This window comes from Trematomus bernacchii, unplaced genomic scaffold, assembly GCF_902827165.1.
Source record: "Trematomus bernacchii unplaced genomic scaffold, fTreBer1.1, whole genome shotgun sequence".
In the NCBI taxonomy this organism is placed as follows: Eukaryota; Metazoa; Chordata; class Actinopteri; order Perciformes; family Nototheniidae; genus Trematomus; species Trematomus bernacchii.
In genome coordinates, this window is record NW_022987656.1 from 1,829,732 (window position 1) to 1,856,320 (window position 26,589).

The 26,589-nt window shown below is 42.3% G+C and overlaps 1 protein-coding gene across 1 annotated transcript in view; it reads left to right on the top strand.

Moving 5' to 3' along the window:
- alk (ALK receptor tyrosine kinase) overlaps positions 1 to 26,589 on the top strand; it is a 69,996-nt gene extending 43,407 nt beyond the window's left edge. Inside the window, exons 13-24 of the mRNA XM_034135337.1 lie at positions 6,053 to 6,208; positions 7,210 to 7,323; positions 9,194 to 9,380; positions 10,430 to 10,520; positions 11,585 to 11,649; positions 11,752 to 11,881; positions 12,643 to 12,740; positions 16,289 to 16,381; positions 22,643 to 22,744; positions 23,041 to 23,175; positions 25,408 to 25,498; positions 26,125 to 26,589. Of these exons, the coding sequence (XP_033991228.1) occupies positions 6,053 to 6,208; positions 7,210 to 7,323; positions 9,194 to 9,380; positions 10,430 to 10,520; positions 11,585 to 11,649; positions 11,752 to 11,881; positions 12,643 to 12,740; positions 16,289 to 16,381; positions 22,643 to 22,744; positions 23,041 to 23,175; positions 25,408 to 25,498; positions 26,125 to 26,334 (1,472 nt within the window). The 3' untranslated portion in view covers positions 26,335 to 26,589. The remainder of the gene's footprint in view (positions 1 to 6,052; positions 6,209 to 7,209; positions 7,324 to 9,193; positions 9,381 to 10,429; positions 10,521 to 11,584; positions 11,650 to 11,751; positions 11,882 to 12,642; positions 12,741 to 16,288; positions 16,382 to 22,642; positions 22,745 to 23,040; positions 23,176 to 25,407; positions 25,499 to 26,124) is intronic.

The following is a 26,589-nucleotide window of genomic DNA, read 5'->3' on the forward strand; positions in this document are numbered from 1 at the left end:
ATACGGGTCCTTTTTGACCCACTTATGGAAGAGTGTAGGGTCCAGTCACTCGTGCATCTAAGGGTTAAACTGTATCAAACTCATATAACAACATTAATATGCCCCCATTACTCCATTATTACACCCATATTAAACCCATGTTACTGGTCACAGCCTCAAATGACTGTTTCCCCCAGGATACAGCACTAGAAACACAGTTTGACAGAAAATATCAGCACAAATGATGACCCTTCATACATCATTTTGAAATAACCTTTTGCCTCAGCTATGTAAGAAAATAGGAAAAAAAGAGAAATGGAAAACTGAAGTGCCTTTTTTTAAATTGTCTTCCATTAGGGCTGTAGCGAAGTACGCACTCATATCTCTCCCATTGAGCTTGAATAGGCTGATGCTGTCTGGTGAGGCAGTGCACCTCTCAACTGCCATAATCCTCATTTGGTCATTACACTCACTTTATTTCCTCCGGTGGAACAAGACTTAGGAGTGAATACCAGCTCTGTAGAAGTGGCATACTGGCTTTTAAACTTCACAGCATTTGGCCCGTTAACATGCTGACATGTTCTAGTTTCTCTTGTTTCTGGTGTCATTTAAAGAAAGAAAATCTATTTCCTGTTTTAGCTATTTAACCTAAAAAATGAATAAGAAGATCTAATCTTAAACTAAAGGGGACATAGTATTCCATATTATGTTGGTGTTTTATGTTAAAGATGCATCATCGTTCTCATACCTGCTGAATACAGCTGTGTTCAGCCCTGTTAAAGAGACTCATATGTGGGGCGGTATGTTCTAATGAGCCAGCTTGTGATGTAACAAGGTTACATTGTTGGTTGTTGATCACAGGTTTTCTGACCAAGAAAACGTACCATCACTAAATGATCATAATACACCCCCTTTAAGATACAACTGTAGTTCAATCTGTGTTTTTCTTCCAGCAACACCTCCTGGATACCTTTAATGTCCCCATTTGGTAGACTCATGACAAGAAAAGAACAACTTTTATGACAGATAATAAAGATTAACATTGGGAATATAGCCAGAATCTATTTATGTCTTTTTGTATGTCTTTATTAGGATCCCCATTAGCACTAGCATGAGCATTGGCTATTCTTCCTGGGGTCCTCACACACACAAAACATACATAAACATATATACAACCAAATTAAAACAAAACAAAACAGCTCATCATTTCATGTCATTTACAGTGCTGTCTGAAGTGAAAACTGAAATGGTCATCCAATTATCGCCACCCTAAGGCCGAACAAAAGTAAATACAAATAAGTGTACATAATAATATATGCATACATAGCCACAGGCACAGTTCAAATTCACTTTATAATACTTCAATAATTTTTTAGCAACCTTTTGAAATGTACTTGAGAATGTTCCTGAATGATATGGACCGGTAAAGAGTTCCAGCTGACTCTGTACAGTGTGACTGTTTTCTGTCCCATATTTGATTTAGATTTGGGTAATACAAACCTTCCTTCTATTGTATGTCGTGTTTGATAGTTATGTTGAGCATACTGCGCTATAAACCTTTGTGATAATATATGTGGTGAGTGAGTCACTGTAATATTTCTGACAACATTTAACAAAAGACCTCTGTCTGACACTTAACCATTTCAGTGACTCTGGTTCTGTAGGAGCACTGCAGTGCACATCGTGCTGCCTTATTTTGTGCTACTTGTAGTTTGTTGAAATCTTTTTCTGCAGCACTAGACCATATAACCAAACAATAATCAAGCTGCGACAGAACCAAAGCATCCAGAACTTGTCTACTGACATCTATTGGCAAATATTTTACAATTATTTTTACAAGTGACACACCCCTTCCCATTTTACATACAACATTATCAATTTGTTTAGACCAAGATCATTTATGATCCAGGGTTATACCTAGCAATTGTGTCTCCTTGACCTGTTCAATTTGAATATGGTTTAAATGTAGTTGCAATTTTGGTTCACCTTTGAACTGATGATTTAATAAAGATTTAGTTTTTCCAGCATTAAAGGTGGGGTATGTCATTTATTTCAGAAACACTTTTTGTTATATTCCATGGAATGCTCTTAACATCCCGATAGCAATGAATATATTAAATGCTTTGACAATAAATACATAAATCTGTGGAAGCCGTGGCGCTGTAAAAAGCACGACCAATCATTTTAGCCGGCCCGGCTAAAATAACTGGATGGCCTACCTGCCTGTCAGCCTTCCATCGAGGCACAAAGTTATCTCGTGCCCTCATTGGTCATGTGCGCGTTCGTGTGTGTTGGAGGAGGGGCTCTGTAAGGAAGTCTGAAGGAAGAGGCAGATTTTTTCCGGTTGTGTATTTTCAAATTCTAGCGCACTTGAGCTGGTTTCTCCAAAATGACATACCCCACCTTTAAGTACTAACTTATTATTTATGACCCACTCTGATATCAGTTGTAGATCTTTCTTCATAACATTTGTAAACTCTCCTATAGTCTATACTTCTGTTTATATTTGTAATGGTTAAAGTTTTTATATTCCTGCAAAAGGAAAACGTCCACTTCCTGTTATAGAAATGTGAGTGTGCGCAGAAAAAGACATGATTTATAACCAGTGAATTACCAGAAGGCTAAAGTCATTATTGTAACACACAGGGAGAGATGTCAGGTATTATCTGTAATTGTATCACGTAAAAGAATATCCTCTGTGTAAAGGTCATGTTTAAGGGCATCCGTGGTTTGAAGATGTGATCACAAATAGAATAGAATTCTATTAAATTAAATAAATTAATAAAACTATTAAAAAGTAGTGCAGTTGCAAATGATTACTGTGTGTGTGCTAGTGCAGCGTTTGACGGTGTTCAGTTCTCGTATGGCTCTGGGGTAGAAACTGTTTTTCAGTCGGTTTGTCCTTGATTTAATTGACCTGTAGCGTCTACCGGAGGGCAGAAGAGCTAACAGGAAGTGTCCAGGGTGTGAAGAGTCTGCAATTATTTTTGCTTCACACCCTGGACACTTCCTGGTGACGGCAGCCATTTTCTCCTCAGCTTGAAGTGCACAGGCAGGTTCTTAAGCTCAAATAAAAACAGTAGGTGCTGCCGGACAACCCTGCTGTGTGCACTGAAAGAACTTCAAAGAGGATAAAAGATCACAGCGTTAATGTTGACAGAGGCAACCGGATTGCATGACTCCTAACACAGAAGAGTGCATTGACGCAAGTCCTTCTTTAGTTGATTGAGAGACTGCGTTTAAGGGAAGAACAATTATGTATCTGTACAGGTATAACTGTCTTGCTTTGATAGAAGAGAAACTGTTTCACTGTTACAATGATATCATTAAGAAACGTGAAAAATGAAGTCGAGAAATGATCGTCATCTTACACTTAGGGAGTATATTAAAGATCTAGAGAGAAACACAATCTGCATTCCTCCATCGAAACCCTTCAACGGTTTATATGTCAGATTTATGTATTTGTACTTATAAAGCTGACAACGGAATGAGAGAAAAGAGATTTCTGCAGATGAGTGCATTTGCCTTACTAAGCCGTACCAGCTTCCACAGACCAGAAACCACTTTATGTTAGATGATATGTCCAAGCTTGCTATGTTGTCTAAAATGAAGAGAATTGGTTCTTTTGATGCAGTAATGGCTGTAAACAGGTTCCTAAAACTCCTTATAGCTTTAAAAGCGTTGTGCAGTGGAGGGCGGAGAGTCTGCAGGTTTGGTTCCAGCCTCAGAACCCACAGCCGCAGATCGTTTCACAGATTAACACAACTTCAGTTACAATCAGTCAATTCATTTAGTTTACGGTAAGAAAAGAGTGGAATGGAAATGTGCGCGCTCTCAATCCTCCACACAGCACGGAGGCACCCTGGCTCCATTCAGCTCTGATAGCTTGGACTGGATCAGTAGCGCTATTCACCAAATGAAATCACACTGGGGATGAAAGCACAGTGAAGCTGAATAGGAAAGCTGATGCCTTATGTAATCTCACTTTTAACCCTGTTTTAGTTTACAGGTGGTAGGCTTTGGTCAAAATACTCCACCAGGCCACAGCAGTAACACAACACTGTTTAATGAGCTAAATCATTATCCATTATTACCATTCACTTGCCAACAACACCTCTATTTAGATTCTTTTCAATTTGTATTACCTCAGTGAAGGATCTCATGTTTTCGGCTTGGTGTTATCTGCTGGCCTGCTTTTCATACAAAGATACTTGAAACTAGTAATCGAGACCATTCAATTATTAGGAAATGTTACTTAAGGTATTAAATAAAGTCAGAAATGTTTTCATAGCCTTCCATAGAATCTCACTTCTTTTTGCAACCACTTGAGTGGCCCCCTGCTGACTGTTAGAGAGAATGTGAGTTTGGCATTGTGGCCTCACTCTTCAGACCAGAGGCCTGTACTACGAAGCTGGTTCAACCTAACCTGGATATGTTGGAGTTAGCCGGTTGGCCCAATCCAAAACATACGCGCTCTCGCTAAGCTGTACTACGACGCTGGTTATCAAGTGGATCGCTTAAGCCAGCCGTGTCCTTGTTAGGTGCGCGTTCACATGAAAGGGGTGGTATTTGGAGCATTCGACCAATCTCAAACATGGACAAGCGTACTGACAGCACAGCGTCATACTTCCTGAATGAAAAGTGAACTTTAATATTAGTCAAATATGAAGAAGTTAAACTTTAAACATCCATGACTTAAACACTTTATCCAGGATAAAAGCCACATAGCTGCACCTGCAAGGTGAATACAGCTGGTAAAAGAAAAAGCGTTTGAATGCGTACATTAACAGGTTTATGATATCACTGCCCCGTCTAAGACACGAGTGGATCTGACTTTAATTACATTTGACTCGAGTGTTTCGTCAACTTAATGTGTTGCTTAAAATAATACTTCTGCATACAGTATGTGACACTGTGAGTGTTGCACGGCCAGATACGGCTCAAGAAGCTGACTCAGATAAGGACATATATGATACATTATGATGTGATATGATATGAATGATAATGGGACACATCGACGTCTGCACTCACAGTGCCGCGGACTGTACTTAATGTTACTCTGATCCGGTTACTTGTGTTGTGGCAGATATTTAAGTAAGCTTTCTTAACGCTAATGTTATAATAGTCAGATTGCTCTGAAGATGGGAGGGGATATTCTATTAATGTTCACGTTCACACAGTCAGTTGATTTTTGCCGGCCGTCTTTCCTGCAACGGCAGTTTTTCTGTATTTCCTCTATCCTGTAATATGACTTGATAGCTTTAAACTCCGCACACTGAGCTCTGATTGGTCAGCAGGTGGTGCTTTCACTGATTTGATCTCTTAGCCTGCAACCTAACCTCCTCCCGAGCAGGTTAGCCGCTCAGCATAAGTTACCATGGAGATCTAGCCCGCTAAAAAGAGAACCAGCGTCGTAGGACCGGAAAGCCCGAGTTTTCCCTGAAGTTAGCCCGCTAAGCGAAAATCCGGCTTCGTAGTACAGGCCTCAGGTTGCAGCTTGGTTAGAAATGTTTGGTGGAAATGCCCTAAGGCTTAAAATATGTATATATTGTATAGCTTAGAGTCTCAGCTATAAAATATATACATCTTCTTTATAGCGTCTATTTGGTTTCAACATAAATAACAACTTCCCACCCCGGAATAAGGGACCTTCCGAGTAGCATGTAAACGCACCGTAAAGCCTAGGTGGAGGTCAGCGCTCTTCAAGTGCCATTATTGATACTTGTATCTACTCTATCTGTTATTCAACTGGCTACTGGTTAGCTGGGAGATGATGGTGGTGAAAATAAAACTTAGAAAAAGCCCTCCTCATATGTTCTCTAATAAAAAAATAATAATATTTACTTGCACTATATGTTTCTGTTTATCTGTGTTATTGTGTTGCACTGTTGGAGAAGCCTGTGACCTAAGATTTTCATCAACATAACTACTCTGTAGCTATGTTCGTATGACAAAATAAAGAACCTTGAAATACCATGGCAGTATTATTGAATATTTTCTCTTCTATCCTAGAGATGTCTTATCAAACCCTGTTCATGTGGAAACATCTGCTTTTCACCCTGTGTGTGTGAAGCTATGGAGGGGGATGGGGAGGTGATCATCAGTCCCGTGCAGAACTGCAGCCACTGTGAAAGCGACGAATGCCACGACACCTACGGCAGCATCGTGTGCTACTGCGACGAGGGTCTGATCCTGGCCCGGGACGGGGTCTCCTGCATCAACGCTACAGGTCAGACTGCTGCTCATCTCTCCCTCTCCTCCTCAGCATGTGAAATGAATCCGAATGCAGAAAGGACTGATGTAATTGTACCTGTAATAGACTGTGACTCGGTGGATACATGAGTTAATCTGCAGGAGTAATTAGGCCTGGGAGGCTCTGTACTTAATTGAATCTTTATCTAAGGAAAGGTTTTGTATGAATGCCTTAATCATTCATAATAATGATCAATCTGTAGGATAAGCTAACCCTAATGGAGATGATATACCTTTAGAAGTATTAGCTGCTTTAGTCTTGCTCTGTGATAGATCTCTGCGATACATTCAGATTAAAGCTTTTTAATGTTGAGGGAATTAGGCTGAAATACTCAGGATGTGGATATTCATGTTTTGTACGTACATTATTCAATGAAACGTGATTGAATAACGGATTATGCAACATTTGTATAGATAATACTGACCCTAAATTCATGCGACTGCATATTTTCCCCATCTCAACCTTGTGCCGTGTCTTTTGTTAAACTGCAACAAAGCAATGCAGGCAAACCCCTCTGGACATAGAAACCCCTCTCCAATTATTCTTTGTAATCTCTTGAATCATGAGCATATGAATGTATATCTGAAATAAATTAATATGGCAGAATGTCACTTTATAATTTGTAATGGTATCTTAATGACCTAGAGTGTTTCCTTGCCCCATGGTTTGCAAATCTGTTCTCCAAAATGACAAGCAGTAGATAACTCTTATGATGCTAGGTCATAAAAGGTCGCTATCTCAATATGGCGTCTGTGGGCGTGAAGATGTGTTCTTCGTTCAGACGAGTGAAATGAGATCTCCCCCGTGCCCATGGGAGGGGAATTGACATGCGCCGGCCGTCGCTGCTCCTAAGCTCTGTTGTGTCATCGCTTTCACATCATTGATTAAGTGTGGGATCAGAGTGGCGGAGAGAATGTTAATACTCCTCTGGGGACGATAACAAGTGTGGAATGCTGTTGTCTCCCCTTGTCTAACAGAGGTTACCCGCCCCCCCCCCCAGCCGTCTCTATCCCACCTGGCGCTGGGGCTGTCTGTGGGCACCTCGGCCCTCATCGCCGCCCTGCTGCTGGCCGTCTCCGGGGTCATGATCAGTAAGTGAGGGAGGACAGGGGAAACACATTTAGACTGTTAAGTGTCAAGAAATATTCTGGTGTTAGTCTGCGGATACGATGTCAGAGGATTTGAAATTCCATGATTCATGGTGAGACGGCAGAGTTTGTGATATGTTGCTTCAAAAACATGCCTTCTTTCAAAAAATCATTCAAAATACACATTTAAGTGTTTATTTTCATTCATTCATCAGTAAAGTTCTGCTTATTTCATCTAAAGTTAGCATACGATCATTTCTCATTTTACAGTTAAACGTTACATTTAAAATAAATTGTTATATAAAAATATAAATGATTTCATGTAATGAATCAACTGGGGATGTTTAATGGTGATATCCATTACCTCAAATGTTTACCCTAATCTCCTGTAGTGTGTTTTAAAAAATGCATGGGGTTTCACTCTGCATATTCTTAAAGCCATTTTATCAAAATGAGGTTTTTCTCATGACAGCCAACAAAGTAAACATGGGGGTTAAAGTAGTCCTTAATGATTCTGAAGAGCCCCACTGTGCTGGGTAACGCTTAAGAGGTTCCGTTACGTTGGTATTTCTTTTTTCTGCTTCTGATTGAATATAAAAAACTGTCTCACAAACACACACTCCAGTCCCTCTCATCGCCCCGAGCAGCTTGTTGTCAGAACAGGGAAGTGAACCTCTCGGACAGCCGCAGACATCCTCCTGCTCACCTGCTTTCAGGCTATTACAGCCAGACATGTGCACTCATTGAGCCATCATCTCCTCCTCCACACACACACACACACACACACACACACACACACACACACACACACACACACACACACACACACACACACACACACACACACACACACACACACACACACACACACACACACACACACACACACACACACACACACACACACACACACACACACACACACACACACACACACACACACACACACACACACACACACACACACACACACACACACACACACACACACACACACACACACACGCTCCTGCTCTTGCACACAGCCAGACTCCCACCTACACGCCTGCTCTGTCAGTAGAGGCAGCGGGGGTCTGTGGAGGAGTGGGTCTACCTCTGTGATGAATGGAACGTGCTAATGATGGATGGCTGCTTAGCCAGCGGCTGACAGCACTCGTACATTAGAAAGCACTTGGTAAATAAATAACTCCCCACACACACATAAGCATACACACATAAACTATTCTCCCTGGGACTAATGGGTTCCCAGCTCAGGTCGAGGCTGCTTCTAGAACTCGTGTGTGTGCGTGCGTGCGTGCGTGCGTGCGTGCGTGCGTGCGTGCGTGCGTGCGTAAAGGAGAAAAGAGTTTCCACACAGTGGGATGTTCTATGAGCTGCAAAACTCACAATATTCAATTTTTTTCCCGAGAGAAGTAAAGAAACCACAAAGTATTCACATTTAGAAGCTGGAAATAATAATGTTTACTTTACAACTAATGAGTATATTATGAAATAGTCTGCAATTAATGTAACAGTTGACAACTAATGGATTACTCTTTGCAGCTCTACTTGGTTTTATGCTTACGTTGTAATATGAACACATCCTCAAGACACGTTTAAACATTAAGGGTTAGAATCTGAAACATTATGAAAGACGAATCTGGCATCACATAGAGAGGAATCAATATCTCACCAAGGAATTATTTTCATAAAAATTGCTGTGGAACAAACAAAAGGTCTTGAGAGAAATAACAACTGGTAAGCTTTCCACTTTGTTTGCTTTAGCTGCCAGCAATCATTTCCACAAAAAAGATGTGTTCAAGGTTTTGTTTGCTTTTATAAATTGAGGATTTCCCAACAGTGGGATGAAACGATTGAATTTTCCTCTCACCAGTGTACAGGCGTAAACATACGGAGCTGCAGTCCATCCAGCTGGAGCTGCAGAGTCCAGACTGTAAGCTCAGCAAGCTGCGGGCCTCCACCATCATGACCGACTACAACCCCAACTACTGCTTCGCCGGAAAGACGGCATCGGTCACCGACCTGAAGGAAGTGCCGCGGAGAAATATCTCCCTCACCAGGTACGAGAGCAGAGATTAAAATCACGCCTTCTTGTTGCTTGTCTTGTATGAGCTGAATACACCTGTCCTCTGTGGGGAAGTGGGACCTGACTGAAGCATAACAGTATCTGAACAGACGTGCAGCTCACTGTCATTGTACAAACTATTTAAATAGGCTGGACTCGTAAATACAGCATGGTGTGAGAAGTGGCAGCTTAGTGTACGGGTCTGCTGCAGGGATCCAAGTGTCTAGGGAAAAGATTTTTCGCATGGCTCTTTTAAATGTTTAATCTTTCATGTGCTTATCGTTCAACAGTTTATCATGCTGGTTCCTAATCCTTATGATTCATTCCTTTTCTTTGGGACCCATTCTTCTTCTTTGTTTCAGCATTGACATTATTTAAGTCAAATGAAATGGCTGCAAAAGATACAAAATCGAAATGATTATTTGACATAAAGTCTGAATCTGCGGCAGGATGTCACGGAGAGTTTGGGGCTGAAATGCTTGTGACCTAGTTGAGAAAACTGCCAAGAGTTTTTTCCATGTCCTAGTGCTACAGTGATCATAGTTTGGACATGTTATTATGCTTTTGGGTTTTCCCTTTTCTGTAGTGTTGGGTTTTTTGCATGGTTCTACAAAGGTTAAAATCCCTGTGTTCCTTCAGAGACATCACTACATAACACTTAGTTACTTCTATTGGTTAGCTCTCCAACACATTGTACATGATAGGCTAAGGGGCGAGACATCTCTCAGCGGTTGACCAATCACAACAGAGCCAGCCAGCTAACCAATCAGAGCAGACTGGGCTCTGGGTGAAAAGAGGTGCTGCAGCACAGGCAGTATGAGAAAAGTAACGAGCTTTCTGAAAATGAAGGCATGGAGACATGTGACAGTAGAGGTACTAAATACATATATGGACCTGAGAATGAGCATAAGGGGGCCCCTTTAGGACATTTCCTACTGCTGGTTGCTTCTAATGTCTCCAATCGGAGACTTGTATTAAAGTCTCAGCTTCACTTCTAAAATATGAATGGAGTTGTAAATAATGAATGTGTTTGTGTCTCTCCAGGGGTCTGGGTCACGGAGCCTTCGGTGAAGTGTATGAAGGGCTGGCAGTGGGGATCCCAGGTGAACCCAGTCCTCTGCAAGTGGCAGTCAAGGTGAGTTTACGGTCTAAGGAACTCTAAAGATTTGTTTCTGTCTTCCAAAGGTCAGACTTTGATGTTGATGTTTACAGCCTTTTACAATGCATCAGACATCATGCAACTAAGAATAGCTTTTTATCAGGATATGAGATTATGAGTTGTATTGTGTCTTGCTCCTGTACTCGCCTCTTTACATTGGCTACCAGTCAATTTTAGAATACAGTTTAAAATGTTACTGTTTGCATACAAAGCCCTAAACGGTTTAGCCCCACCGTACCTGGCAGATCTTTTAAAACCGTACACACCCACACGGTCACTGAGGTCTGCTGACAGACTCCTTCTGGTAGTCCCAAAATCAAAGTTAAAGCAGCGAGGAGACAGAGCCTTTGCTGTTGCAGCTCCAAAATGATGGAACGAATCGCCCCTCTAGGTTAGACTCGCTCCAACTCTGCCTGTTTTTAAATCTCCTTTCAAAACCCACTTCTTTTCCCTTGCATTTACAGACCAGGTATGACACTTGTGCTTTTAAATGTGGGTTTTTATCTTACGAGTGTTTTCTATTGTTTTTACGTGATGTAGGAGAGTTTCTCAGTCTGTGGCTTCTGGTCTGGTTTCATTGTCTCGTGTTTTACATTTGTTTCATGTCCTGTCTGTTTTTCATGTATGTATGCTATGTTTTTATACAGTTGTTGATGTGCAGCACTTTGTTCAACTCTGTTGTTTTTAAATGTGCTATAGAAATAAAGTGGATTGGATTGGATTGCTGTTTTGCAGTTTTAGGCTTTACAGCACGAAAACTGCCACTTCTGTTTCACTGCCTTATTAAGAAATGCATCAGGCTCTACAAACACAATTCTGCTCTTTATCAAACTGACACAAAAGAATGTTAAGATCAGGCATGAAGAGAAAAAACAACAGGATGATGTCTTTATTTATTTTTTCCATGTAAAAAATCAAATCAAAATGTCCACTTAATGCTTATAGTTGGAGTTATTCTCAAAACCTTGACATTTATTTACACCACTTCTCTCCTCTGTTCTTCATTCTTTGCACTGAGATGTTTTTTGTATTTCCAACAGACCCTGCCTGAGGTTTGCTCTGAGCAGGATGAGTTGGACTTCCTCATGGAGGCTCTAATCATCAGGTGAAGCACCCAGACAATGAAAACAGTTCTGTTTCTCAAACAGTGCAGACACAGCACATTTCTGATACACATTGTTTCCCCTGCTGTGTTTCCGCCCTGCAGTAAGTTCAGCCACCAGAACATCGTGCGCTGTGTGGGCGTCAGTCTGCAGACCATGCCCAGGTTCATCCTGCTGGAGCTGATGACCGGGGGAGACCTCAAGTCCTTCCTGAGGGAGACCAGACCCCGGCTGGTGAGACAGACCTGTATTGAATGGATACTTGTATTGGTTTAACCACCTTTAGCTACAAATGTTCTCGTCACTGAGCCCCAGAATTTGACAAAATGTGATCCATGTTCTGTTAGATGTTTTATTAACAACATCTCTGGGCCTCATGCAGCAACATTCTCTAAGATTTCTCTAATATTTTCTCTTAATTTAGTGTTAGGAGAGATAAATAGTTGAAGTCAACTCCAAACATTCTTATCCATCCAAATCTGCTCTCACCCAGGTGTATGGTGACTCCCCTTTGATCATAAATATAAGGGGTATAGCTCATTGTTTATTATTAGGTAACACCCCTTTAGACTGTGAAAGGGTGGGCATTGTGCCGTGTGCAAAAACTCTGGCACAAGAATTAAAGCGATGCCACCAAAAAAGGCTGTAAGAAGAATTTCAGCAGTAGAGATTTAAAGACACCATTATACAAACATGAACAAATTAAACTGGGATTTCTCCTAGCATCAGTAATGGTGTTTCAAGAAAATCATAAAGCATCTGAGAGCCGTATGTAACCCATTCAGAAGCTGAAAAGAAACTATTATCCTCCAAGGGGTTTTAAAGTCTTAACTGGGATACATTGAACAATAGTATTTCTACAAAAATCAAGTCTAATCACAGAAATGAGAGTAAATAACAGAATTTTGTTTGTATATCGCTTGCTGAATGAGGCCCAAATCTGCCTCTGATACATTGACTAATATTGCATTCTGGGTATTCCTCTGTCTGATCAGGAGCATCCGTCCAGCTTGTCCATGGTGGATCTTCTGAATGTGGCCCGAGACATCGCAAAGGGCTGCCAGTATCTGGAGGAGAACCAGTTTATACACAGGTACACAGAACTACTCTGCATATGAATATATAAACAGACACAGTAGATGATGTAAGGATTCTGCTGCCCACCTAAACAGAGTAGCTATGCACAGAGAAAAACAAACAGTAGACAGCACATATGGGTATGCATATACATATGGAATGCTAATTTGCAAAGAGAAATATTCAAACTCAAATAGCACAGACTTGCCCACATTCACACGCTGCCTTTGCTCAGGATTATGAGTGGTCTGCATCCGCCCAGGCGTGACATATGGACCCTGCTGCCTTGGCCTCTCGTATGATCGCACAATGGACAGGTGATGGGTTTAGCATCCGAGCAGCCAGATGGGGTAGCCGGCTGGCCTTTTTACGGTCCGAATCAAAGGAACAAGTCTCATTCTATATCCACATTCATAGTGGTTGGTGAACCGGAGGATGTGACTAAATCACTTTTAAATGCATTTCTTGAATCCTTCTCCTCCGTGGATGTCTGTGAGGAAAGTCTAGTACATGTCAAATAGGCCAGTGGTCAAAATGGCTCCCACAATCACATCTGGACGCTTAAAGCTCATGTTTCTGTGCGGCTTCCCAGGGATTGGCCAATGACATACGAGACCTTGTCTGCCCCAACTTGGCACAGTAAGGCCCATCAATCCATCCCTCTTTCCTGCCTTCAAACTTGTATTAAAATCCATCCTTATACTGTCCTTGAGACTAATTTCATTTTTATGGGTGTGTGTTTACTCGGGGTTGAGTAAAGGGCAGGTGGATACGGTAGGGTGGAGGAGAATGCAGCTTTTCTTAAGGGTGTGGATGATGAGCTGCAACAGGTCAAATCACAGCTTTAATGCTGTCTGAGAACTACTTACTCTGGGTGCTGGTATTCCAGGGTACTACATGGAATATAGAGCATATGAGTGTGGGATTGGCCAATCTACGAGCCCCTACACAAATGTATTTATTTATTATTTTCCCATATCCTCTAGACTCCTGTTCCAGGATAACAGCAATGCTAGCTAGGTCTTCTAAACGTTGTCCTACATGCCAATATTTGTTCCTGAGTGCCACATAGGAACTGTGCATGTGCCATTTTGCCGAAGCTGGTTCGGGTGTTCTTATGCCGCGTTTCCACTACACGGCCTCGCTCGGCCCCGCTCGGTATGGCTGGGCCTCGTTAGGACTGGCTCACTTTATGGCGCATTTCCATTACAGTTTAGGAACTGGGGCAGTATCTATAGTAACGCAGTGTAGGCGGAGCCGTGACGTGATCTTCAGAGGACCCCAGAAAAACAACACAGCCGTTAGCTGTTAGCACTCAGAGCTCACAGCTCCTCATATATGTTCAGAAACTAGACAAAAGATAAACAAGTACAAACCACAGACTGCCTGTGTCATGGTGAATACAGTCGCTGCTTTATTTATGTCTGTATAGGCCGTTGTTGTGAGTGTGGACGGTTGGAGCATATACTGCGTTAGCTTAGCCAATCTCCATTTAGAAAACAAGCATTTTAAAAGGTTTTTCCCCTGCCGTCTGTCTGCAGACTTGTCAAAGCATTAATTCATGGTTTTTACTAACCGGTATCAGTATGTTGTTACTTCGGCATCATTTTGAAACGTGTATTACAATTAAATCACGGTCAAATATGTCCATCTTGTTGTAGTTGTTGCCCCCTTGCCAGCGACGCTCTCTCTAGTTTAGCATACTCAGCCCGACTCAGCCTCGTTGCCTCTGGCCCTAGACCCACGATTTTATGAGGCCAGAAAAACTGTGAATTAGGACCCGCCGGCCGGTACTAGGCCAAGTGGAAACGCAACCAAAGACGGGCCGCTGACGTCACAGCCCTCTTAAACCGGGCTGCGGGCTGTAGTGGAAACGCGCCATTAGTTTCACCAGCTAGACATGACCTTTTACCTTCCCCCGGCAAACCAGCAACCTTTAATGTTGACATCCGTTTTTATCTGTGCTCTTTTTGGCTAGTGGATCGAATAATGTTACATTTTTATAACGTTATTTTACAATAACACAGGTACTGACATTAGAAACTGTAGTCGCCTGAAAAGAATCACTGACTCGAGGAGAGTCAAGTAGTTCAACTTCAGCTGTTTAAAATAGACTAATAACAGAGACGGTAAGTGCTGCAGTGAAAGGGGTCTTGAAGCTGCAGTTAGTGTGATGTAAATAAGGTCTACAGTTTGAAGCCGGTTAACATTGTTTTAATAACAGCCTGCTCTCCCATCACTGTGCTGCATGTGCTCTGTGTCCTTCCCCTAAGCCCTCAGCGACACACTGTGACAGCTTCTGCTGCATTCAAGGCTGTCCCTGCCTACAAGCAAAACTCATTTGCATGAATTCTCGAGGGCCATTAAACAAGAACTGCTTGGGTTTATACACAGCACCTCATGAGAGGAGATGAACTACATAAAGAGTTCATGTGTGTGAGCTGATGCTATGTTTTTGGAGACGCCTCTAAATGGATGGATTCATTCACTCCTTTTTATGAATAGGGAATGTTGTGGCACGATACCGCAATTTAGTAAATTATCTGCAGCTGGTTTGATATCTCATTTATCTCTCAGACATTCATTTAACAGCTTGAGTCCACATTTCACTAAAACTGAGAAGCCACTGGATGCCCTAGACATTGTTTTTGTTTCATGCCAAATGATCTATTCTCATACTTGAAGTTGTATTATATTATAATAAGTTGAATTGTTCCAGACACTTCTGGCGCATTGAAGTGGGGCAGCCATGCATAGAGTAGTGCCCTGCCTTAAAAAGCCCTCGGTTTAAATCAATCTGAACTATTACTTCAGCCTCATTTCACATCGGAGTTTCATCAGAGATTGGAGGATAAACATCAAATCACACAAACTGATTTTATCACTGCTATTCTTTGTACGTCTTGCTCCTGCCCTGTCCCATGATCTACATTGAGCAGTGTCACATGATGTTATGTTGATGTGAGATTCAGGGTATGCATCGTCCCGAGTGCACTACTGTCTTTACTGTGATGAGGAGCAGTGTGCTCACAACATGACTTCTTAAGATGTGTCGCCTTGGGAGCCCAACGCAGCGTGTGGGCTCAATGTTGTCTTCCCCAGACATGAGCTACTGTATGTCCTCAAACTAGTAGAGTGCAAATATGAGTTTTTTCTCTTCCAACCCACTCTCCCTGCAACGGAACATTTCAATCTTGTCTGTGGATGCACCATGTGGGCAGAGCTATAAAGGAACAGTAGGAAACCATACACTTGACTTTACTCGCTTGCCCTGGGCAACTTCGTACTTACACTGAATGTGAGATCCCACAGGGAGCGTCTGTAGGAGTTTCATACGTGGAGCTCTCTTATAGATGCAAACACATATGAAACTAGTGAAGGGAGGAGGCCTGAGCAAAGCTGTGTGAATGTTCAGTTTGTTTAACTCTTGTATACAGTGCCTTCTAAATATATTAACAAAATGTCATTCAGACTTAAAGTGCCTGTGCATCTATGAAAATGACCAATATTGTTGAACCAGCAGTAAGTACATGACCGCATTTATGTGTTTTTCTCCTTTTTCAGAGACATTGCAGCTCGTAATTGCCTACTGACCTGCAAAGGATCGGGCCGGGTCGCCAAGATTGGAGATTTTGGGATGGCTCGAGACATTTACAGGTACAATTCATTCCAACTGATATTAGACAGCATGCGAGACTTACACGGCTTTCTCCAAATCAGCACCGGGTTCAGATGAGTCATAATGGGGTTTAAACTAAGTAAACTCACATCAAACAGAAATAAGACAGAGAAAAACACTTTTAAAAAAACTAATGTGTGAGCATTCATCTTTACCAGTTCCGTGGAGTAATCACCAGGCTGGACGAAAGGATGACGTTTGTATTTAGAGATCAAGTGTAAGAATCAAATCCTTTTTATTCCGAATGTCTACTGAATACCCGGATCACTGACTGTTGGATATTGGCCCTCGTTATTCCCTTTAGTATCAGTTGGTATAAAGGAACTGACTACCACGATAAGCTTGAGAACTCTGTGTTCAGTTTTTAAGTTATTTTTTACTTCACATTCATATTGCTTTAAATGACCAGCTCTGTACTTAAAGGTTTTCTCCTCGTATATGATTGTAAAGGTCATGGCATTTATCACGAAGACTTTTAAATGCAACTGGGAACATTTGCTTCTCTATCACACTGATGCCTTCTTTGAATCTACATCAGCGCATCTGGAGCCCCTGTGGCTTCTCATCATTCTTAGCTCAAACCAATTCTACAATTTCACGTGACAGCGTTCAAATGAATGCACAATCCAGCAGGGAAATCTCCCAAGTCTTTCATCTGGTAAGAAATTAGAGCAGGGGAAATATGCCACGGCACTAAGCTGCATCAACACAGCACTTTCCAGTCATGGAGTCACACAAGAACAAAGTCCTTCTCCAGAAGAGCTGCACAATCCTCCCGGAGGGGCCGCATTAGGTTGCTTGATTTAATTGCTGATGTCAGGTTTTCAGGTGCCTCCGTGTGATTTCCTTTTTTATCTTGCAGCCTGGAGCTGTGGCGCCGGGACTTGTTTTATTATCAGTGTTATTATTTTTGAGAGGGAGGGACAGTTGTGTTGTGCCGCTGGTGTGTTATTCTTCCCGTTTCATGATGTGGCCCTCCTGCTACGTGACGAGGGACATGTGAGTCACCGTGAGGCACCGTGACGAGGCTGAATGTCAGCTGGGTGTATTCTGGGAGTAGAGCCCATGCTATACCACGGATCCCCCCTACCCACTCTCCCACACACAAATTCCCTCACACACAGGCTTCCACACCGGTGTTGCTCTGGTAAACAAAAAGCTGGGTAAACAAAAGCTGCCAGTCACTAATCATCCTTAGGTAAACATGAAGGAAAATCCTCTGTGCTTCCAGAAATCAAAGGCATTCTTTCTGAACTGACGATATTCTCATAGGAACAATGGTGTGTAGCATGACTTTAGGCTGACACACACACAGAACATTCACGTGAACAGACACAAGCATCAGGCCCCACATTGTGTCGTCCTCCCCTATCTTCCTCTCTGCACACTGAATTGCTTTCACACAAAATCACACACATATAAAACACCTCCATTTGTGCTATAGATTTCCTGGGACTGTGTTGAAGCCTTCCTTAATCTGCGGCTCAGCGTTCAGTCTGTGCTGGTGCTGTTAGCAGCAGTAATAAATATGTCCATAAACTCCATGCTAAGGAAAAAGGTTGATCTCACTGATAGGGGGATTATCAGTCTTATGCTGTACATGTACCATCCCTCAATCTTTTTTTAATATTCCAGCATGTTCAAATGCGGAGGATAATGTACTGAATAGCAATGTACAACATTTCCATGTGTTTAAATCTTCTTTTTGAAGATATGCTTTACTTCCAGAGGTCACAGCTGTATATATATTGAAAGAAAAAGGATTGGAGATTGTTGGAGTCTTTATCAGTGAAGCCTTTTCATAACAACACAAGCAGGATCACTGCCACAGCTGTTTGATCCAATCACATCTTCCGAGGACACACCGCCTCTCTGACTAATTTCTTGATAAGGATAGACAGGGAAATGAGAGGAATAGGCGTAAGTAGGGCACACATAGGGAGATGTTGTTAGGATTCAATGCTGTAATTGCAGGCCTAAAAATGCAGGAGGGAACTGCTTCCCCTCAGTGCATCGATCGTGTTATTCTCAGCCATATGTTGCGGGGATAAGTGGGACTGCCCTGTGGTTCTTAGCTAATCTGTCAAGCAAACAAACTCAACTAGTGATTGCTTTCCCTTCTTCATTGATTAAGTGCAATTTTCTTCAAGGCTAACTTCTTGTGCCAATAGTTTGCTAAATAAAAATGTCCCTTTCAGCCTGACTTTCTGACAGCATATCATCTGTATTCATCTCAACTCACTGCTCCCCCCACACGCAGATGGAGCTACGAGTTCAACTCAAATGATCAGGGCTGGCTCCTGGTATTTGCCCTGGGTCCATACCATTGCAGTTTCAATACCTTTAGACCTGGTTTAAATATCACAGCAAAAAGATAGTTTGAGCAAGATGAAGCTTTGTTTGTCTTTAAACGATAACGACTTGAGTCACTGTTGCAGTGAAGAGAGACAGCCAGTGTGAATCCTAATAGGACCAAAACACTGAACTAATAGATGTCACAGCAAAACCTCCCCAGTTCATTACATACTACTTTTGTAATGCAAAGTACTTTGTACAGACACAAAAAGACTAATAAAATAGGAAACTTCAAAGTATATTTTGGAGTATGTTATCAAATCAAAAAAGACCAATCTCTGAAATGTGACCAGTTTCCTGTATTCTCTGGCCTTAAGAAGACGAGGCATAGCTACATCTGTTTGAGATTCCTGGTGGGAGTTGCTACTTATTCTTGGATTCAATTTGACGGATTACTTTTGAAGCATGCATAGCCCTAGTTTTTAACAGTAGTTGAGAAATGTTTTGCCCATGGGGAGCAAGAGAACAGCTTGAAATCAGTTTGAGATCCACCTAAACTACTGCGAAGAATAATTGTGATGGGTCATGCATCCTTTGGCTGCCATATCTGAAGAGCTTCAGCTGCCAAACCACATTTGCTTTTTTTGTTGTCCTATATTTTACCCAAGCTGGTTTTGTTACCCTGTTTTTGATATGTCCTGCATTCTTTCTTTTCTCCAGCTTTTATTTGTCAAGGGAATGCCAACTGAACACAATCGTCTTTTCTCATCCTGCCTCATATTCACACCTTGGAGCTACACGCTGCGATTACAGTGTTTTCTGTTAGCCATGTGCTGCCCCAGCAGGTCCTGCTTCAGGTCCTGCTTCAGGTCCTGCTTCAGGTCCTGCTTCAGGTCCTGCTTCAGGTCCTGCTTCAGGTCCTGCTTCTGGTCCTGCTTCTGGTCCTGCTTCAGGTCCTGCTTCAGGTCCTGCTTCAGGTCCTGCTTCAGGTCCTCTACAGTCTATTTCCTGAAGGTTCAGAGAGACTGTTACTGCCACTCTTTTACCTTTAGGGATTGGAACTGGAAACCTTCCACACATCAACCTCACTGTAGACTATTGTCAGGGGTTCAATTATAATAATATATATTGTGGGGAAAATATTGTAAAAAAGAGTATACTAAGTCTAAGAAGTGATAGTAATGTATGTTATTAAAAAAATAAATAATAGTAAAATATGTCAAAATGTCATAAAGAAGTCATTGTAAAGTATGCAGAAGAAATCAATTAAAAAAACATATGGTATGTAAAGAACAACATGAGAATTGCTTAGTGCAGTATGTTTAAAAAAATTAAAAGTATGACGACATATTAAGAATAAAGTCTTAAGTATAGTATCTCAAAAATATAATGTAAAAAGTCATAGTTAAGTTTTGTCTAAAAATATCAAAAGGAAATCGTAGTATAGTGTCTAAATGTTAAAATGTCTCTGAAACGAGGAAAAGTATATTTTGTAAATATTGTATTGAGAAAAGACATACTATAGTGTGTCGAAAATAGCATGTAAAAAGTAGTGAAGTCCAGTATAAGTAGTGTAGTGTGTCGAAATGTCAAAGTAATTGTCTACGTTGTTGACACACATAAAAAAAGACAGTATAGTAAACGTAATAATAAATACTTTTTGCTGATTTATAAGTCGAAATGTATCACCCATCATGTTAAAGTAAAGGGCCAGAGCCCGTAATGTCCAGCTGTTTCAGTATTTGAAGGGTCTGTCTCCAGGTCTGCCCTGTGATTGGAGGGCAGAGCCAGGAACCAAACCAATCAGGATCCCCGACTCGCCAGTCGAGAGAGAACGGGGCGACACATCACCTTAGGGGGGAAGCCAATTGCACCTAGGAGACAGCACATCCAATAAACACAAGAGCTCATACTGCAGAGTGGAGGAGACGAGGCAGGGGCTGTAACATGTACCCTAAACACATGACTTGCTACAAAAGGTAAAGGAGAGGGATGGGACTCAACCTCCACTATCAGAGACACAAATGTATATAGAGTGACGGATGTAAAACCTCTGAGCATCACCCATCAAAAGAACAGTTTGATAGCATAATGAATAAAGAGTCATAATCTAAAGGCTGCTACGGAGTTCTATCCCGGTGTACAGGGCGCTGATAGTAGTTCTTGATATTAATCAGAAGAAGAAGATGGACCTTTATCAGTTTCCACTCTGTCATACACACGTTTTATACAGGTACACACAGTACACACTTTTTACAATACATACATATACAAGTACACACACCGTTACACATGCACATGCAGTTGAGAGGTCAGAGCGGAGGCAGCCAGTCTAGCCGGCGCCAGTGAGCAGTTGGGGGTTCGGGGCCTTGCTCAAGGGCACTTCGGCAGTGGCCCAGGAGGAGAACTGGCTCCTCTCCAGTCCACACTCCGTATTTGTTGGTCCGATCGGGACGTGAACTGGCGACATCTTTTTGGTTATAATCGTTTAAAATGATGTTTACTTTTCTTTAGCAAAATTGTTAGAATTTGGAAATTGAAAATGGCACAACGATGGATTTTTGAAAAGGTGTGTATATTGTAATATTGTAAGATGTAAATGACATCCCTCAGCACAGAGCCCCCACACATAAAAACAACCTTGGCTATTACAGTCCTATTGAATGACATCACACAGGCAAAACAGATTTACTCCTCTGCAACAGCAAACAATGTCAAACCATGCTTTGCCCAGAAAAACTCCACTTAACTGGCATCTTGATGTGTGTCCATTTCTCCTGCTGATGGATGGGGAGCAGTGAATGCTGTGGGCCTGGAGCAGGGGGGGGGGGGGGGGGGGGGGGGGGGGGGGGGGGGGGGGGGGGGGGGGGCAGTGACCTCCATCAGCACCAACAATCAGATACAGCACACATCTGATCATTTCTCCGACAACCCTGCTTGCAAAACAGCATTAAAAAAGACTCAGACGGGGCTCGGCCCGGCGAATAAACCCCCCCCCCCCCACTCTGTGAGAGATAAGAGTTCTTAGAGGGTCTCTCACCCACATGTGAGGAAGCTGGCAGCGCGATCGCATCAGAGGGCGATACAGACGCTGACAAACGGGGAATTAATTGCAAGATGTTTTTTTTGGTTTTTCTTTACCCTCTGCTTTTGAGGGCAGTGGTGTTGCCATGGTGACGATGCTACACGACAGATGCTGGTGTTCATTTGATAAATGTTCCCTTTTGAATTATTAGTGGGCAAACAAAACACAATATAACTGTTATTAGCCACATGGTTAGTCATACATTATGTATCCATTCAAAGTGTGTGTGTTGTACTCACATCAATCTGTTTGCATATTGTGGCATAATCTGCTTCCCTTTTGGGGACGTGTAAGCCACCGCAACATAAATAATGACATTTTAGGGTGAATATTTATATTTAACTTGAATTTAGGGTTAGCTCGCATTGCTACATTTCTTTTAGAAAGTAACATTTCAAGTGTGTGAGCCTAACTAGTTAACTTTGAATACACAATTACCATACACAATTTGCCTTTCAACAAATTAGAGAAACTAAATTGAATAAAATAGCCTGTTTGCTAATTTGATGAATCCACTTTGGACTGCAGTGGCACAGTTATGCCACGAAAGTAACACAATGTTGACTCGAGGCAAATTCAGGACTGAAAAAGAATATACGGAAGTATGAGTTCTCACAGGAACGAATAAAGTTCAGGTTGACTGGCGCTGAGCTTGTGAAAATGAGTCTTAAGTCTCCAGGAAATAAATGTCAGTCAGCGTAATGTTCTCTAAAGTGATGGAAGCGTGTGTGTGTGTGTGTGTGTGTGTGTGTGTGTGTGTGTGTGTGTGTGTGTGTGTGTGTGTGTGTGTGTGTGTGTGTGTGTGTGTGTGTGTGTGGTGTGTGTGTGTGTGTGTGTGTGTGTGTGTGTGTGTGTGTAGGGCCAGCTATTACAGGAAGGGGGGGCGGGCCATGCTGCCAGTCAAGTGGATGCCGCCTGAAGCCTTCATGGAGGGCATCTTCACGTCTAAAACAGACACGTGGTGAGTCCCTCACACTTCTCTCTCATAGCTCTCACTCCTATATCTCACATACTTCCTGTTTCACCTTCCTCTGTCCTTCAACATCTCTGATCCTGTGCCATATGTTGGGGTTTTAAATTCTCCATCTTGTCTCTATCTCAGTCTTGTCCTCTGCGCTCATCCTTTACAGCTCTGAAGATGCTTTTAATTTATGACTTGCTTGTCCTGAGAGCCCCCCCCCCCCCCCCTCTCTCTCTCTCCCCCCCCCTCTCTCTCTCCCCCTCCCTGTGATTGATGTGTCCTCTTTTTACCTGCAGGTCCTTCGGGGTTCTGCTGTGGGAGATCTTCTCATTGGGCTACATGCCGTATCCAAGTCGCAGTAACCAGGAAGTGTTGGAGTTTGTGACCAATGGCGGAAGAATGGACCCACCCAAAAACTGCCCTGGGCCTGTGTAAGAGCTGATCTGAATTCATGTGCTTCACATGCTTGCAGGGAAATGTGATCCCACGAGGTCTAATTAAAGTCCTCCAAAACATAAACAAGCTAGAAGGAAGCTCAGTCGCACATAAAGCATACGTAGTGTTAGGCTTGGATCATAATATGGAATTATCACGATACCTGTTTCACGCCTTCCCCCCGGTACCGGGCGGATAAACGCGTCATTTGCAGGAAACAACGTCTAAGGAATCTTAATATTGAATAAAACTATGAATGTGTTATATCCATGTAACGGGAAGAAACTCAGCTAACTGATCTTTTTAATTTTTTTTTTCAAAAAAACCCCACAATGCTAGCACTCAGCCTCTGAATTAGCCTCGATCGAAAAAACGGGACCGACAAAGACACATAAACTCACTCAGAACTCCCTTATTACTTATCCTAGATGCACAACCAAACACTATTTTTTGGTGTCCTGGAGACACTGAATCTAACGGTGCCCACCTCAACATTCAGTGATAAACATTCGCGACGCTATCAACGAAAGCGTACATCATCACATGTGGAGCTAAGAAGCTAAACACGTAAATATATCTTACCTTGGTCAAAAGTGGTCTTCAATGGCATTAAAACGATAAAAAAACGATGCTGCAGTTAATCCATAGGTTCATCCTATGTGTCTGTGCCTTCTTTGAAATTATTTCTGATAACCCATAAGCAATACAACTGCGTTTTAGTTTCCAAACTCCAGAAGGAGACATTCCTCCAGTTTAGTTTCACTTTCCACACGCGAAGCGGCAACATTTTTTCTTTACAATGTGTGTCTATGTAAGTATCCTCCTTCGATTCTATTGGCTCTAACGGTCACAAGGGTATGTCAACCAACCAGATCGAGCAAGGGGGGCCAGAGATAGGTCAAATCCACCCAAATGACCCCAGATGGCCCAGTTTTTGGCTAAACCTCTCTAAAAAGGTCAAATTTCACTTGTTTTGCATCAATCTTGATACAGGGTACTTATTATATGTTGTACTTTGGATTCCTAAAGCTTTTAGTCTACTAACCCATCATCCAAGGGTAGTTTTCACTATCTGTAAAAAATAATTTTTGGACGGACACTATAATTTACAGTTTTTTACTATGTAAAATCTGAATTTTCTTTAAAATAAAAAACATTTATATTGATTCTGACACTTCTACATCCAACTCACAGGTTTATCATTACTTTGAGAAAAGATTATTAATTTAACCCTTTTAGAAGGGAAGATATGGTCATTTGTTCTGGGAATGTCATTTTCGAGCCTGAGACCTGAAAAACAGGCTCAGAGTGGAACAGGTTAAGTCAAAATACCATATTTTTGCCATTTAAAGCAACGTGGCATATCATGACTATTGCGATAAAACTAAACTAAAATGCTAACAGTACAATTTGACTTTTTATTTTTATTTAATGAGATCTAATTTACGGAATGTGTTTGACATCTGATTTCTTTCTCCAAAAACACCATCTTAATGTTGACCCACTTCCAGCCAATCCCGTTGGCGTCATCCGAAAAAATGTAACGCCATCTAGTGGACAGGAAGGAATTGAATTAGAATTTGAAATTGTAATGATTTATTTAATAAAAGATTTTGATTGTGGAAGCTGTGTATCAATACAATGTTGTGACGCAAATATCACTATGCTGTATTGATCCCTAACCCTACACAGTATAAGACATGAAAGGCTCAGATGTTTTGCTGATATTCACACGTAAACAAGTCGGGACCTAGGAGGCATGAGAAAATGAGATGAGATGACTTTCAATATGGAAACCACATCAACACTTCTCTTTCATGTTGCTTCCCACTTTGGAAGAAGTGCCGGGTAGCTGATAGAGAGCTTTAAAAATATTTTGATATCAGACTGTATTTTTCACTTCAGACACCGCCTCTGCTGCCAACTCTATTATAAAAGCTATACGGGCAGATGCACACACATTTCCTGGCTCTCTATTATATACATATTGGAGCCACACTTTAGCCTCTCTGTGATTTCTCAGCTTTCCCTTCATACCTGCAGCTTTCCAGATCTCTCCTTATATCCTGTTGCAATCTGCCTTTTAAGTTCCATGAAAATGTTTCTTAGTTATTTGTTCACTTCTCTGATTAGTATGTTTCAGGGTTAGTTTATCTTCTTCTCTGCATCTGCAAAGATTGTATTTAAGTATTTTCAGCATGTGTTCTTCTGCCTGTGTGTTTCTTCAGATACCGCATAATGACTCAGAGCTGGCAGCATCAGCCTGAAGACAGGCCCAACTTCTCCACCATCCTGGAGAGAATCGACTACTGCCTGCAGGTAACCAATCAGAGCACTGTGGGATTTCTATTGGGTTTTTCTGTCTTTACGTATTACTCCAAGCCTGTATCGGATTTCTGTAAAGGATAACCCCAAGATAGGTGCTTACGGAGCTTCATCAAAACATGTTTCTGAATTCAAATGACTTGTTAATCTATTTAGTGTTATTGATCAATCTTACCCCACTTTGGGAGTCACAATTACATTGAACATATCAAATATCAGCTGTACAGGAGTCTACCTGTGGAGACTCAGGATCCCTTATGATAAGGTTGCTAGCCTTAGCATCGACCCTAGCTCCTGTTTCAGAGGGAGAACACTAAAGAGCCCCCACATGCTGCTTTACAGCTCAACAGTCCACTGTCCACATGCTAACTGGAACTACTGAGCTAACTAGCTAGCTAGGTGTTAATGACCTGTCTGAAGAAGATGTCATGCATCTTGAAATGTTGCTTTTTTAGGACAATAAAAAGACGCGGTTCACTTTCTCTCATGTGAGACTTTGAACCTGGGTGAATACAGCAGCCACAGGCAGAAGAAGAAGAGCAATAGTTCACCAGCAGCCCACTGACTCTTTATTATTATTGATAGTGTCTCACCTTAACCTCTGATATCCCCCTCTTTAGGACCCTGACGTGGTGACCATGCCGCTGCCTGTAGAGTATGGACCTGTCCCAGAAGAGGAGGAGCGGGACCCCTCGGCTCCGACGGTGCTGGTGAACGCCCCGGTACATGATGGGGAGGTCCAGCAGCAGCCCCCCCCCCTCCTATCCTACAAGAGACCCCCTGAGAGGGGGGGAGCACAGCGCGGAGACGAGCGCAGCATTGGAGGCTAAAGCACAGACGTCGCCCCCCCCCTACCTCCACCAGCAGCCTCACACGCAGATCGCCATGACAACCAGCAACACGGTCACCTCCACAGCCGCCTCTACGCTCACTGCCAAGGGCCCGCACATCCCCCCCCAGCACGGCCCTGAGGGGGGGCACATCAACCTGGCGTTCACCCAGGTTCAGCCGCAGGAGAAGGAGGGCCCCAACGGGAAGAGCACCACCCTGTGGAACCCCACCTACGGGTCCTGGTTCCTGCAGCA